The sequence below is a fragment of the Watersipora subatra genome, chromosome 2 (genome assembly GCF_963576615.1).
Source record: "Watersipora subatra chromosome 2, tzWatSuba1.1, whole genome shotgun sequence".
In the NCBI taxonomy this organism is placed as follows: Eukaryota; Metazoa; Bryozoa; class Gymnolaemata; order Cheilostomatida; family Watersiporidae; genus Watersipora; species Watersipora subatra.
Genome location: NC_088709.1, coordinates 1,208,790 through 1,225,827, shown reverse-complemented (window position 1 = coordinate 1,225,827; position 17,038 = coordinate 1,208,790). Strand labels below are relative to the sequence as shown.

The following is a 17,038-nucleotide window of genomic DNA, read 5'->3' as shown; positions in this document are numbered from 1 at the left end:
CTGGGGAACCCACCATCTATTGGTTGATATACCTACTGGGGAACCCACCATCTATTGGTTGATATACCTACTGGGGAACCCACCATCTATTGGTTGATATACCTACTGGGGAACCCACCATCCTGCAAAAATGGCAATGCATCATTTTTATACCTCCTAGGTGGAATGGAAATGACAAAAAAAGGTGTCAGCCAGCTCAAACATGCCGCCCAAATATAAAAAACAAAATATATAAATAAAAACTATGAATGACAAACACTTTATTATATATATATACTAGGTGAATGCCCGGTGTTGCCCAGGTAATAAAGTTTTTGAAAATTTTTTTTATTTTTATTTAACATTTACAACATTTCCCATTCTGAGTTCGAATGAAGTAAGAGAAAACAGAAAACAACTGTAAGGGTTTTTAAACAAATGCAACTTTTAAATTTCATATCATGAAATAAGTATTTTGTTGAAATAAATTAAAAGGAAAAATAAAGCTGTAAGTGTTTAAATGTAAAATAATTAGCGAGTAATGGCTAAATATAGTCTGATTTGCTACGATTACAATAAAAATTTTTTTGGCATACGATTACATGATTTTAATCCATTTCAGTGTTAGCATCATAAGGCGAAAATATTGTATAGACGTATAGAGTGGTATAGAAACCCATATTAATTATCTAATGCAATCACTGCCTGGTAAATATCATCAACATTAAAAATAGTAGCAAAACAATATGTTAACCTTAGTAGCTATAGTTATCTACAATAACTTAGGTGCGTTTTGTAAATTTAACATTACAATGTACTATGTGCAGAGTTGTTACCTTCAAAACAGACGTGTAACATAAACGCTGAATTTACCTTAAACATCTATGAATTTAGCTCACTAAATACATACTTGAAGGAAGTTTTATCATACATTTTAGTAAACTTTTAACTAAAATGCTATCACTTATCTTCTTTGCGAACCCGTTTTTACCATGATGGATGATCCTTAACTGAGATATAATCGCCAAATTTAAAATTTCGAGAGAAATTATTGTCGATATCGTTTTGCGGAAAACAAATTAGACCTAGCACGGCACGGACGGACAAGTATCAAGTTTCATAGAGTTTATAGAGACTAAATTAATACGTCTAATTAATACGCTAATTAATATGTGTAATTAATACGTCTAATTAATAATTAGCATGTGAAATTGAGAAAAGGGTGTATACAGTATATAGTAAGAGCATTGAATTGTAAATCCATCGTAGTCTGGTATTTTAATTGGAATTTTAAACCTGCGGTTGCAATAATCGAGAGTTCAAATCCAGGAGAATGAGATCTTTTAATTCAAAGATTTTAATAATTATTGCCGAACAGACAGATATCCAAACAGACAGACAAACAATGAAATTTATACATATATATATATATATATATATATATATAGAATAGCTGTGCCTCCCGGCATTGCCCAAGTATTAAAAATCAGCTTATAAACAATGAGAAGTGATGATAGCTGCCTACCACTTACTATTACCCTGGCACATTGCCAATGGAAAATGGTATTAAAAATCAACTTATAAACAATGAGAAGTATGAGAGTTGCCTGACACCTGCTGGCAAGCAGCTGTCCAGCAAGTGGCTGGCCATTGCCAAATAGCCTGACACAATGCCAATGAAAATTTCCGTAAGCTTGCCATATGCTAGGCTTCTAATGACGGTATGCACGCCATTACGTTGGGTCAGCATTGTCTAGCTACAACTATTCTAATAATAGCTATAGCTGGACATACCGAAAGACAAACTTTGAGAAATATATATATATACAGATTTAGACTAGCTTAAGTTACTAGCTTAAGTTACTCAAATTCATTACGTTAAGAAACTTAACCACTACATTACCTGTCACTGTTTATAAGCTGTTTTGAATCTTGAGCGAGTGTGTAGCATAAGAAATAGTTTTTAACAATCTGTTTAAGCTTTACGAGACTTTAAATATTTGAATTATGCATTGGCGATACTCAAAAATACACAAAAAAATAAACAAACACCTTTTAAAAATTAAAATGGAAAATGTTGCATATAAATGTTGAATAAAAGCAAATTTTCTGTACAAAAGCTTTTTATTACCTGATCAACGCCGGCACTCACCTAGTATAATATATATCGCGGATGAAGTTATATATACTATGAAATTATTTATTATGTATTATATTAATATACAGATACTATATGTACCATAAATTCTCGTGTATAATTCTTATGATATATAGGCTGCACCCTAAACTTCAAAGGTCGTTTTTAGTAACGGGTATACAGTGTGTATAAGCCGAGTTTGCTGTTTTTCCATTCATTTAACACGCTGATAAACTGTAACTTCAAATAGCTGTACAGTAAACAAGTACCAAATCATTGAACACATCTTTTACATTTTGTCATCAGGAAGACCAAACTATGATGTGCTGACACTTCACATTTGATAAAGTTTAAACTCCCGTGTCGAGGTTTAAAGTCAGAGAACAAATTTGAAAACTGACCTCTAACGGTGATGCTGCTGTCTCGTAAAGCTTTTGAAATAAGGATATCTTGTTTAGTTGATCGATTCCTCACCAGGTAGTCCTTAAAGTCGATCGATATGTGACCAATGTCATCTGACGACATGCAACAGCCTTCTTCCTTCTGAGCAAAACTCAAAGTTAACGTCTTGCCATAGTCATCAAACAGACTGATTTTGCTCTGCAGAGTGAAAAACATAACTCTGCGAAACAAATACGTGTAAATACAATCCAAAACGCAACTTATATTCTACCCCAGATTAGGGGTCAATACTCAAAACTATCCTATATACCTATATTTTCAATACTTTGTAAAGCTATCTTCAAATACTCTACAATATAACACGGGCCTATACTTGAAACTGCAGATATTCCGTAATACTTTGTAGACAAGTTAATAATGAGATGCTTACACTGTATACACTATAAACAGTTATATATACACACTGTATACACTATAACCAGTTATATATACACTGTATACACTATAACCAATTATAGATACACTGTATACACTATAACCAGTTATATATACACTGTATACACTATAACCAGTTAATCATGAAATGTATACACTATACTCAGTTAATAATGAAATGTATACACTGTATACACTATAATCAGTTATATATACACTGTATACACTATACCCAGTTAATAATAAAATGTATACACTGAATACACTATAACCAGTTGTATATACACTGTATACCCTATAACCAATTATATATACACTGTATACACTATAACCAGTTATATATACACTGTATACACTATACCCAGTTAATAATAAAAAGTATACACTGTATACACTATAACCAGTTAATCATGAAATGTATACACTATACTCAGTTAATAATGAAATGTATACACTGTATACCCTATAATCAGTTATATATATACTGTATACACTATACCCAGTTAATAATAAAATGTATACACTGGATACACTATAACCAGTTGTATATACACTGTATACCCTATAACCAATTATATATACACTGTATACACTATAACCAGTTATATATACACTGTATACACTATAACCAGTTATATATACACTTTATACACTATAACCAATTATATATATACATTAACGGACCTGATACTGTCCGAATGTAAAAGTGTTTCCCCGTCCTCTCTTATCCTTCCTCTGAACCAGAGTCTTTCTGCCTAAACTAATCATCATCTTCATCTTCTCCGAGTGTTTGTTATCAGCTTCAATATCTGTGAGTTTTAGTTGAAAGTGTTGGTCTGCTGCCATCTGGCTCTACAACAGCAAAAGGCTGAGACACATGATTCACAAAATATACTGTACGTAAATGCGGCAAGAATATATGCAATATCTGATGCAAAGCACTACTCTGAAACACTGCATGATAACACTATTGCGTAACACTACTCTACAATACTACTCTCTAACACCACAGCTGTATAACGCTACTATATAATACTGCGCCATAACACTACTGTACAACACTACTCTTCAACACTTGTGTAACGCTAATCTAAAACACTACATTATAACAATACAGTATAATGCTACTCTATAATACTATTGTGTAACACTACTATATAACACTGCGTCATAGCACAAATGTATAACACTCTCTGAAACATTCCATCATAATGATACTATGTAACACTATTGTAGAACACTGCATCATAATACAACCCCAGAACACTCCTGAAAAACAACTACACGATGCTGCAGATCCTGAAACAGGTTATGTACCTTAATTATGTGCTTTAATTATGTACCTAATTACACAGAAATATATAACTATATTCACACCTGCTCAATTGTCAACTCTTTCAACTTGCCAACTGGAGAAACGCCTCTATACATAGCACCATTGAACGTCATCGGCACTTCGTAAGTATCCTGCCACATTTTCTTTGTAGCCGCCTCGGATTGAGAAAGATACGAATCGGCACTTCTGTCTGTCATGTTATCATCGTGGTTGAACATCTACAATGATTCAAATGACAGCTTCAATGAGTTGTATGTAAGCATTTAACCTTATGTCCGCATATAACTTTTATGTGTGTATGTATCTCTCATGTGCGTATTTTATTTGAAACCCGTATTACATTAAAACTGAGTAGTTATGACATTAACTGTTCATAGATATTGTAACAGCTGCTAGTAAGTATTATACTAACTACTAGTAAGTATTATATTAACTACTAGTAAATATTATACTAACTACTGGTAAGTATTATACTAACTACTAGTAAGTGTTATATTAACTACTAGTAAGTATTATATTAACTACTAGTAAGTATTATATTAACTACAAGTAAGTGTTATATTAACTACTAGTAAATATTATATTAACTACTAGCAAATATTATATTAACTACTAATAAGTATTATATTAACTACTAGTAAGTGTTATATTAACTAGTAGCATATACCCGGTAATACATCAACAAACAGTCTGTACTCTTTATACTACAGGTTATATTTATGTAAAACTTCATCAGCACTTTTTGTATAAAAGAATTAAAGGCTTCATATGACCGAAATTAAATTGATAAGTTATGAAAACTTACACACAGATAATGAGATGATAATTATATATATATACATGTATATATAATTATACAGAACGACAATAAAACAATAAAACAAGGACGTGGATGTTTTGTGATTGCAGTTTAAAACATAAAAATGTCGAAATTTGAGTCACTCAACAACCCCTGTTGTAACATGCCCTTGATATCCTTTGATTATGTGTTAGTTTTTGCAAAAGGTGATGCAAAGATGATTGCCACACTAAATCAGCTTTAGAATTCTCGAAGTGAGCTTGATAGAAATTAATGTTTTTGTCGCCATTACTGCACCGCTGGAGCATTTACTATGCAGAACAGAGAAAATTATCCGCACCAAAAAAATGTTTAACAGCATTGGCAGCGAATGACATCAGAAAGAGCTGAAAGATGACAACTCCTGCTTTTAAAAGCTAACATCTCCCAACTGATGTAGAGATCATAGCTTGAGTCACTTTAACTTTTATTTGCAATACCACATCAACTTCCTTCATGAATAGCTTTATGAATAACTCTCTAACATTGTAAATGTAATAACATATTTTGACCAATGTTAAACAAACTAATAACTTATAACAGGATGTATATTACTTAAATAAACATATGCAACCCAGCATTGTGCATCTCTCCTAAATTGCACATGATTAAGCCTTAAATCATCCCCACATAAGAGAAGATACCAAGGAAAATGAAAATATATAGCAATTTCAGTAGGAATCATATTTTATGTTTTGTCTCACTGAATAAACTTTGTTGAAGGTGAAGCAAAAAGCTCGAAGGTTTGACCAGAATACAGCAGACTACTGCTAACATCATGGCAAACTAGTATGTAACAGAATACAGCGGACTACTGTTAACATCATGACAAACTAGTATGCACCAGAATACAGCAGACTACTGCTAACATTATGACAAACTAGTATGTACCAGAATATAGCAGACTACTGCTAACATCATGACAAACTAGTATGTACCAGAATACAACAGACTACTGCTAACATCATGGCAAACTAATATGTACCAGAATACAGCAGACTACTGCTAACATCATGACAAACTAGTATGTACCAGACTGCAGCAGACTACTGCTAGCATCATGACAAACTAGTGAGTGCGCACCAGAATACAGCAGACTACTGCTAACATCATGACAAACTAGTATGTACCAGACTGCAGCAGACTACTGCTAGCATCATGACAAACTAGTGAGTACGCACCAGACTGCAGCAGACTACTGCTAACATCATGACAAACTAGTATGTACCAGAATACAGCAGACTACTGCTAGCATCATGACAAACTAGTATGTACCAGAATACAGCAGACTACTGTTAACATCATGACAAACTAGTATGTACCAGAATACAGCAGACTACTGTTAACATCATGACAAACTAGTATGTACCAGAATATAGCAGACTACTGCTAACATCATGACAAACTAGTATGTACCAGAATACAACAGACTACTGCTAACATCATGGCAAACTAATATGTACCAGAATACAGCAGACTACTGCTAACATCATGACAAACTAGTATGTACCAGAATACAGCAGACTACTGTTAACATCATGACAAACTAGTATGTACCAGAATATAGCAGACTACTGCTAACATCATGACAAACTAGTATGTACCAGAATACAACAGACTACTGCTAACATCATGGCAAACTAATATGTACCAGAATACAGCAGACTACTGCTAGCATCATGACAAACTAGTGAGTACGCACCAGAATACAGCAGACTACTGCTAACATCATGACAAACTAGTGAGTTTGTACCAGACTGCAGCAGACTACTGCTAGCATCATGACAAACTAGTGAGTACGCACCAGACTGCAGCAGACTACTGCTAACATCATGACAAACTAGTATGTACCAGAATACAGCAGACTACTGCTAGCACCATGACAAACTAGTATGTACCAGAATACAGCAGACTACTGTTAACATCATGACAAACTAGTATGTACCAGAATACAGCAGACTACTGCTAGCATCATGACAAACTAGTGAGTACGCACCAGACTGCAGCAGACTACTGCTAGCATCATGACAAACTAGTGAGTACGCACCAGACTGCAGCAGACTACTGCTAGCATCATGACAAACTAGTGAGTACGCACCAGACTGCAGCAGACTACTGCTAACATCATGACAAACTAGTATGTACCAGAATACAGCAGACTACTGCTAGCATCATGACAAACTAGTATGTACCAGAATACAGCAGACTACTGTTAACATCATGACAAACTAGTATGTACCAGAATACAGCAGACTACTGTTAACATCATGACAAACTAGTATGTACCAGAATACAGCAGACTACTGTTAACATCATGACAAACTAGTATGTACCAGAATACAGCAGACTACTGCTAGCATCATGACAAACTAGTGAGTACGCACCAGACTGCAGCAGACTACTGCTAGCATCATGACAAACTAGTGAGTACGCACCAGACTGTAGCAGACTACTGCTAGCATCATGACAAACTAGTGAGTTTGCACCAGACTGTAGCAGACTACTGCTAGCATCATGACAAACTAGTGAGTTTGCACCAGACTGTAGCAGATGTGATTTTAAATATGAGCTTGCACAAATGTTTAGTAGACTTTATGAAAAAGTACTGGTGTCTAGTTGCTATCATTGCGACAGTTGATACTAACTATTGCGTTCAAGTTGCAGCATTATGCATCTATTCTGTCATGTCAATATGTCTGCAACTATAGATATCAGAATTGCAATGTCAGTCGATCGAAAAGTTTTAATCGCAATCAAATTATATCAATTTTAATCTTGGAACATCCTGGCAATCAGATCATGTCAAAGATAGAAATTATCTAACAAAATCTACTGACGTTTGTACAAATTCATCTCTAAGGAATAGGCAATACCTTGCCAAGATATGCAACTGTGTCTTCCTTGTAGAGATGAGGGTGAAGCTGGTGCGTATGCCAAGCGAGATCCGTGTCATAGCAGGGCACGAGGAAGGCATCAGGGTAAAAGGTCTTCAACTGCAGCATCATCTAAGAAAATGGTTAAATAAGTAAAGTTACTGTTAAGTAATGTTCCAGTTCGGAGTCACTTGCAGTTCTGCAAGTGACTCCGAACTGGAACATTTCCAACTTGAACCACAAGCTACGGAGCCATAATTAGATGAATGTTGAAAATATTATCTAGTGTTTCCTAAGATGACTACTAAATATCTAGAGCCTTATTTAGGAGAACAAGAGTAAAGACTTAAGAAAGAAGAGAACAACGAGTTGAAATACCTTGTAGCGAAGAATGGCATTACCAAGGAAGTAGAAATCCCTATAGTGAGGGAGGCTGACATTATAGTAAAATGCACTCTGCCTGACGGCTGCTCCGACCAGGTCATATGAACACTGAGGGCTGTAACCCGCTCCCTGAACAGCTTGCTCTTCTGTTGTAAGAACTATGGTGAAGCTCTCATTCTATAGAATAAGAAAACGTCTTATTAGGATCAAAGCTGTTCCTCTACTAATAATTGGTACTAGAGGTTCAGTGCAACTGGACTAGATGTTCAGTACAACTGTACTAGAAGTTCAGTACAACTGTACTAAAGGTTCAGTACAACTGTAATAGAGGTTCAGTTCAACTGTACTAGAGGTTCAGTACAACTGTACTAGAGGTTCAATACAACTGTACTAAAGGTTCAGTACAACTGTACTAGAGGTTCAGTACAACTGTACTAGAGGTTCAGTACAACTGTACTAGAGATTAATACAACTGTACTACGAGCTCAGTACAACTGTACTAGTGGGTAAGTACAACTGTACTGGTGGTTCAGTTCAACTGTACTAGTAGTTCAGTTCAACTGTACTGGAGGTTCAGTTCAACTGTACTGGAGGTTCAGTACAACTCTACTAGATTTTAGTACAACTGTACTAGAGGTTCAGTTCAACTGTACTAGAGGTTCAGTACAACTCTACTAGATTTTAGTACAACTGTACCAGAGGTTTAACACAAGGTAAATGAGATCCCTGGTGAAAACTGCAGCAGAGCATTTCGTATAACAGACAGATGAGATTAGAGGTCTTGTAGAGGTTAGAGGCCATGTGACGTGAGGCACATTCTCATTTCATAGGCAGTCCCATGGGACACACACGTTATGTAGATTACCCTAGGACACTTTTATTTCGCTAGTATTTAGTTTCCTGAGTAGCACACAGAGTAAAATTTCGCTGCAACTTAATTTCGCGGATCTGATGAGTGCGAAAATATAGTGATGTGAAAATAAATGAAGTGGAACAAACAGATTAGATTCCTCAGGTCCAGTTCGCTAGTAAGAAAAATTTATCAACTTGGGACTAGTTCGTAGTTGTAAACCGCAGGTAGAAATGTGTGGGTGAGATCGATAATTCAATTTGATCGCTTGCTGCCATTTGTTTCTTGGACTATCAATGACGTCTGGGTCCTTCTATATGACAATTTTATTGTGGATATCAATGAACAAAGCTATTTAATTTCGCGTTTTCGCTCGTTCGTTATGATAGTTTAGTTTCACTCATGAAATTTCCGCGAGAAGATGACTCCGCAAAAACGCAAAAGTTAGATGACGCGTATACATGTGTCCTAGGGTAATCCAAAACTTGGAAAGGTGTTTGTTACATAATTCTATTGATGATGGCATCAGTGAATATTTGTTAAAAATATGGGAAGCCTAAGATATCCCTTGCCTATTTGAATAAGAGTTTTGATACAACAGAGTAAGGTTTCATCAGATATAAGGGAACAACAATAAAGATAAATTTGTGTGAAGTGGAGATATAATACTTATCTCTGTAATAAACTCCAGGGAATCCTCAAACACTATGAATCGCTCAAGCTTGATAACAACCACTGATTGCCTGAGAAAAAATTGCTGCTGGCTACCAGCAGGCGGTGAATGTTAGTTTACCTGCTTACCTATGTCATTACCTGCTTACCTATGTCATTACCTGCTTACCTATGTCATTACCTGCTTACCTATGTCATTACCTGCTTACCTATGTCATTACCTGCTTACCTATATCATTTGAGACATTTACAAAGTGGCCTACGTGGTCAGGCCAACCAGCTGATGGCCGTTTCCTGATAAGTAAGGCTATATACGTAAATGCAAATAATATAAGGCTAGCTACCCTTACACAGTGATTGTGTCAAGGTGCCTTTTGCTTATGTTTTCCCAAGAATCATAGGCCTACATGTAGTTCTTCCCAAACCACTGGAAAGTATGTTCTTTTGTTTTCAAATAGACGCAATCATGGTTTGAAAAGCGTTTGAGCAATTAACAAATTTATTAGGAAGTGGTAAAATGAAAATTGGATAATGTGAAATAATTTATGAAGAAAAAGAACATACGGTAAATCGTGCTTGATATATCTAGTAGAGGAAGGTGATATATCTAGTAGAGGAAGTTGATATATCTAGTAGAGGAGGTTGATATATCTAGTAGAGGAGGTTGATATATCTAGTAGAGGAGGTTGACATATCTAGAAGAGGAGGTTGATATATCTAGAAGAGGAGGCTGATATATGTATATATCATCCTCCTCTACTAAACCTCCTACAACATAAATTCTGCTTGAAGTAAAAAAATTATGTAAAGTCTTTGCTTTGTATTGCGTAGGAACTTCCATATAAAATAAAGTGTCAAATCGGTGCAAGTTCTTAAATTCGATTTGAACAACAGATCTCATAAGTAATCTGATAAGTAGTCTCATAAGTAGTATCACAAGTAGTCTCATAAGTAGTCTCACAAGTAGTCTCATAAGTAGTCTCACAAGTAGTCTCATAAGTAGTCTCACAAGTAGTCTCATAAGTAGTCTCACAAGTAGTCTGATAAGTAGTCTGATAAGTAGTCTCACAAGTAGTCTCATAAGTAGTCTCATAAGTAGTCTCATAAGTAGTCTCATAAGTAGTCTCACAAGTAGTCTCATAAGTAGTCTCACAAGTAGTCTCACAAGTAGTCTCATAAGTAGTCTCACAAGTAGTCTCATAAGTAGTCTCACAAGTAGTCTCATAAGTAGTTTCATAAGTAGTCTCATAAGTAGTCTCATAAGTAGTCTCACAAGTAGTCTCATAAGTAGTCCCATAAGTAGTCTCATAAGTAGTCTCACAAGTAGTCTCATAAGTAGTATCATAAGTAGTCTCACAAGTAGTATCATAAGTAGTCTCACAAGTAGTCTCATAAGTAGTCTCATAAGTAGTCTCACAAGTAGTCTCACAAGTAGTCTCATAAGTAGTCTCATAAGTAGTCTCATAAGTAGTCTCATAAGTAGTCTCATAAGTAGTCTCACAAGTAGTCTCATAAGTAGTCTTATAAGTAGTCTCATAAGTAGTCTCATAAGTAGTCCCATAAGTAGTCTCATAAGTAGTCTCATAAGTAGTCTCACAAGTAGTCTCATAAGTAGTCTTATAAGTAGTCTCATAAGTAGTCTCATAAGTAGTCTCATAAGTAGTCTCACAAGTAGTCTCACAAGTAGTCTCATAAGTAGTCTCATAAGTAGTCTCATAAGTAGTCTCACAAGTAGTCTCACAAGTAGTCTCATAAGTAGTCTCATAAGTAGTCTCACAAGTAGTCTCATAAGTAGTCCCATAAGTAGTCTCATAAGTAGTCTCATAAGTAGTCTCATAAGTAGTCTTATAAGTAGTCTCATAAGTAGTCTCATAAGTAGTCTCATAAGTAGTCTCATAAGTAGTCTCATAAGTAGTCTCATAAGTAGTCTCACAAGTAGTCTCATAAGTAGTCTCATAAGTAGTCTCACAAGTAGTCTCATAAGTAGTCCCATAAGTAGTCTCATAAGTAGTCTCATAAGTAGTCTCATAAGTAGTCTCATAAGTAGTCTCACAAGTAGTCTCACAAGTAGTCTCATAAGTAGTCTCATAAGTAGTCTCATAAGTAGTCTCATAAGTAGTTTCATAAGTAGTCTCATAAGTAGTCTCACAAGTAGTCTCATAAGTAGTCTCATAAGTAGTCTCATAAGTAGTCTCACAAGTAGTCTCATAAGTAGTCTCAGAAAATGCCGTTTTTTTCTGGCCGCACTCGAGAGAGCAAACGATGTATAGAGGTATATCTATTATACATACTACTACCCTGGCAGTTTAGTGTGCCGTGATAAATCGTTAGGTGTGTTCATAAATCAAAGAGAATATAAGTAACTGCACAAGTATTCAGAAGTAGTCAACAGCGGTTGATCAGCGTGAAATTCCGATTGGTTAGTCAACCAATCTGAATTTCACGATTTGGAGTCTGATTGAAATCAATCTTACATGTATATTTTAAACCTCTATTCAAAGCTTCAGAAAAATGGACAGACAGTCACCGTTCTTACGATAGTAAATACATATTATTGTATTACTCTATTTTAAGCATATACATGTACAGAATTTTTATTTTTTTATTTTCACCATATATTTGTTGTCTAGAAAAAATTGATATAAATCCACAAAATTAGCCTAATAATGACCCTAAATCAAGTGTGAGTCATAAGAAAAAGAAGAAAAGTTATTGATACAAATCAATACTACGGTTACCACTAAATTAAAAGTTCAGTTTAGTGTTTTCGTATTTCAAGGGGGAAGGAGTGAGTTTAGGAAGATCTTGGAACAGATTAAACTATTTATAAGGATTTTATGCTTCATGTAACATAAAATCCTTATAATTTAAATGGTCTCGGAATGAATTATTTACGTTGTAGGAGTGTCTACTGTATAAATGTATCTTACTCGCTTACCAGTATACCCTCACACAAGAGCACTTGCATCATCTGGCAGGTAAAGAATAGCTAAACCAGAAACACTAACTAACCTTATCGACATGAGTAGACCAAATCTGATGGGCATCAACAGGTGAGGAGTTCAATGGCGAGTGATCAGGTATATAATCAACGAGCTTGGTGCAATCTGAACGATAGGCAAAAGGTGACAGCATGTGGCAATGCCAAACCCAGTGAATATCCAAAGGCACCCCACATACCGGTGCACTTGGCTTGGCCTCAGCTACGGCTGGTAGGAAAAGGGTCTCGTATCTAAGGATGAAATAAAGGGGGTTGTGCTTTGTTTGCTTTGAATACCATGTATATACCTATGTCTATGAGTACTATGTATATACCTATGTCTATGAGTACTATGCATATACCTAGGTCTTTTAGCATGTTAGGTATGTCTAAAGCATCTCTTTTGTTCCTCAACAGTTGTCCCATTTATGTTTACTTGGGCCATAGGGACTTGAGATATGACTATGACCTAATTACAAGGCTGATAGACTGAATACTGCCTCCCTTGATACATTATTGAATTGTGAGCACTTCGAAACCATGGTTCCCATATCAGTTGCGAGACCCCCGGCAGTTATTTTGCGCAATAAAACACTTGCGGGGCTAGGCTCGACGGCTTATGTTCACATAAAACTGCGCCACTGATTATCACATAAAAATGGCCGCTCGTCGTTCCGCTTCGACAGTGCTGACCTTCACCTGTAAAGTGAATTTTGAGAATGTTTTGCCTGCAGTTCCTTGTGAAAGTTGAACACCGCCGAACACTTGCGTTGACTGCTGGCAACTACCGGCAGTACTCTGCATGTAGGTTCCTATTCCACCGCCGATAGCCGTGCGATCCTGTGACCGGTGCTTACGGCATATTTGAAAAACAGGCTTTAAGGACCAGGCAGTCACGACCAGATATCACGCATGCATGAGTTTAGCTTCTATCAGCCTCCCACAAGTAATATGTAGACAAAAAGCATTAAATATAGTGCGGTTTTACCCTGGATTTAGAAAGAAGGAAATCGTAGATACCCTTTAGTAGCTGACACTACTTTTGAGTAAATTGATTCCATGCCAAATGGAACATGCTCTCAGGCACAGATACCGGCCAACCAAATGGAACATGCTCTCAGGCACAGATAACGACCAACCAATGAGCTGACCTGGTGTACAGGTGAGCAGAGGAAATGTTGTTAAACCTTGACACAAAGAACTGACAAAAGTTGCTGTCTCTTGATAACATTTGTGTTGGCCAATTACGTTTTCAACTGCATTTTTTAAATATAAAAATGGATCTTCCCAGCTAACAAAATTCGCTAATAAAATGCAAGCGATGCAAAATCTTTTTGCACAAGCATTGAAATTCTAGACGAAGTCACTAACACTGAGGGTTCTTTCAACACAACTTGCAAAACTTGATCCAATGTCTGAAGGATCGACCTTTGTGATGTGTAATGCTACATTGTTTAACAGTTGGTCCATAACACCGAACAAGATCAAACCTATTAATCTTTTCCTTGATGTCTCATTTTGTGCATCAATGAAATATGAAGTAACACTTGTAGTGCCCACATAAACGCTGTGTCAAGGTCGATCGCAACAACAGCTGATTCAGACCCACGTGTCTGAGATATTCGGCGGTAGTTATGGCAGTTTTTGGCATGCTTGAGTCGATCTATCAGGGTCCACCTCCTTCTAGGAGCGACACATTCCTGACAGAATGTATTTTTCAAAACCCATGCATTTAATATTTTTTATTCCTCTGCAGTCACAATGTAGGTCAATGGAAGTATTTTTTATCGATTTTCCAATATATTGACCTTTTTTCTATCAACTTTTTGTCATAGACAGTAATTAATTGAAGCAGAAATCAGTCCAAAGCAAAGCGACCCCTATACTTGCCGTGTGCTGCGACTGCTCTGATTGCCTAATGATGCTCGACTTATCCACTCCAGTGACCTCAATTTGATAAACTCCCTCCCACAGACTTGACTCCTATTTTAACTGATACTCAGATATCTGAATATGAAGATAGGCATCTGATAACATGTAAATTAGTCAGTTGGGATGGCCAACATATTGACTGCATACTTGGTATGATCTTGTTGAAATAAAAACACAACTATTATCTGGCATGTTTGATAGTTTATATAGAAAGAAGGACTACATTAACAGATTCTTGAATAAAAAACAGCTCTTCTACTCACCGTCTAATAGCGTTGCTCAGCACTGGCCCTGGAGTTGCTAGAAGAGGGTACTTCTCAACTTCTTGCAAAAAGTCTAACTCGGCCTTCATGGCTGCCACATGAGCCTCCTTCGTCAGCGAGAAAGGGATGGCATCGGCTGTTTTGATGTTAGGATGAACCATGATGGATCGTCTGTTGCTGATCAGTTTTATGTCGGTTGGTCACACAGATTTTCTACATTTGCCTGTAATAGTGACTCTAAAAATAAAACAGGTCAGTTGCACAGTATTCAACAATCTGCTGAATGGGCAAGACAGCTAATACACTGCGGCTTGTAACACCACCTTCCTTGTCAATCAACTCCATACATAACTAAAATGAAAGAGAGAAATTGAAAGCAGGTCCAGAGCTTTTGAGAAGAGATTTACGTTATTCATAATTCTGCGAGTTACATAATAATCAGACTCAATCCAGAGATGTTTAATGAAGCTGCCTGAGTCTGAATGTATGAGTGAGATGGTACATATAGTTTTACATAATCTAACTTTTATAAAAGAGAAACAGTACACAGTCACTCCCTGCAACTCTATTCCTCTGGCTTTTCATGACTTGTTCTATTTCTTGTTTGTCTATCTTGTAAAGATTTTTTGCATCTCGCTAATGAATTTTCAATTTTCCATGAAATTCCCATGCTGCGAGCTTGTAACCTAGTAGTGCATGCACCCACCAGATTTTGACTTGAACATCATAATATTATTAATATTATTCAAGTGCTAGAAGTGGTGCTAGCTCACTAATCCTGACTTGGTGTAAAACTTTGTGTGGGACTCAAATGCTAGGTATGCCCCAGGCTCCCAGCAGTAACAAATAGCCAGACATCAAATAGAGTTGAGCCTGTATTTACAGCACAATGATCTCTCATGTTGCAGAGCGATACGAGGCTCTAATTACAATTAATACTGCACTGGTGTTCTCCCATGGATGCGTTGACACCATCTTTTCTGACTTGAAGAGAGCACCAGTGAGCAGTATTTGATTCCCGCAAGGACCGACCAAGTTAGCTTTGTCATTCCTGACATAAATATACTTTCTAATCTTTCTAGCATTGCTGACCTCAACAGATACTTACCTGAACTGTTATCTATCAATATTACATGCATGTATATATGCAGTATACTAGCGCCTGACAAAGCTTTCCAAACCTAGAGTACCATGCCACGAGTCAAAAATCCATCCTACACAACCTAGTACAGAAAGGCAGCTGCTTAATATCCATGGCTACATATATACAATCTCAATATACACAGATATAGTCATCTGCATAGTTGGCAGAATGTGCCATTCACAGCCACAGGCATGTCGTTTACACAAAATAACAAACAGCAGAGTGCCAAAACCGATTCCTGCAGGACTCCAGAGAGACAGAAAACAACTCAGATATGGTGTCAGTAACACTAACAAACGAAGTTCGTTTCCTCAACCACACTCCCATTCACTGCACTACACGAACACCTAATCCATAAGCCTTAATTTTACTAATAAGTAATTAAAGAGGCATTTTATCAAAAGCCGTAGCAAAGTCAGAAAATAAAATGAGTACTGCTACAAACGACCAAGTTATCTGTTACGATTACGGCGCAGAATAACTAATTGTGACCCATCAACTTATAAACAATAACCCATTTATTAGTGGTTGATCAGCACGTACTTTAATTTCAGTTACCGAACATGACGTAAAATCTAAATATTTTACACATTGGTTGAATGCTTAAAAACGATCAAAGTAAAGCCACCTAAATCAGTTACGGTGTACATGTATACCTTCGAGGCCGTATAGTGCGATGGATCAAGCTTGTTTAGAATTATTCACAGTGAACGCACTACAATCGTTCAAGAAAAACTATAACATAGTCGTAAGCAGCAACTCGACCTAGTCTATTCGATTACTAACATCCAGCGTGAATGTTTGTTTGCATAT

At 36.4% G+C, this 17,038-nt stretch overlaps 1 protein-coding gene across 1 annotated transcript in view; it reads right to left on the bottom strand.

Moving 5' to 3' along the window:
- LOC137387310 (uncharacterized) overlaps positions 1 to 17,004 on the bottom strand; it is a 40,687-nt gene extending 23,683 nt beyond the window's left edge. The window contains exons 1-8 of the mRNA XM_068073689.1: positions 16,882 to 17,004; positions 15,082 to 15,318; positions 12,919 to 13,138; positions 8,379 to 8,561; positions 8,001 to 8,132; positions 4,331 to 4,507; positions 3,638 to 3,805; positions 2,518 to 2,716 (exon numbers count right to left, since the gene is read on the bottom strand). Coding sequence (XP_067929790.1) covers positions 2,518 to 2,716; positions 3,638 to 3,805; positions 4,331 to 4,507; positions 8,001 to 8,132; positions 8,379 to 8,561; positions 12,919 to 13,138; positions 15,082 to 15,242 — 1,240 coding nt within the window. The 5' untranslated portion in view covers positions 15,243 to 15,318; positions 16,882 to 17,004. The remainder of the gene's footprint in view (positions 1 to 2,517; positions 2,717 to 3,637; positions 3,806 to 4,330; positions 4,508 to 8,000; positions 8,133 to 8,378; positions 8,562 to 12,918; positions 13,139 to 15,081; positions 15,319 to 16,881) is intronic.
- Positions 17,005 to 17,038: the final 34 nt, after the last annotated feature.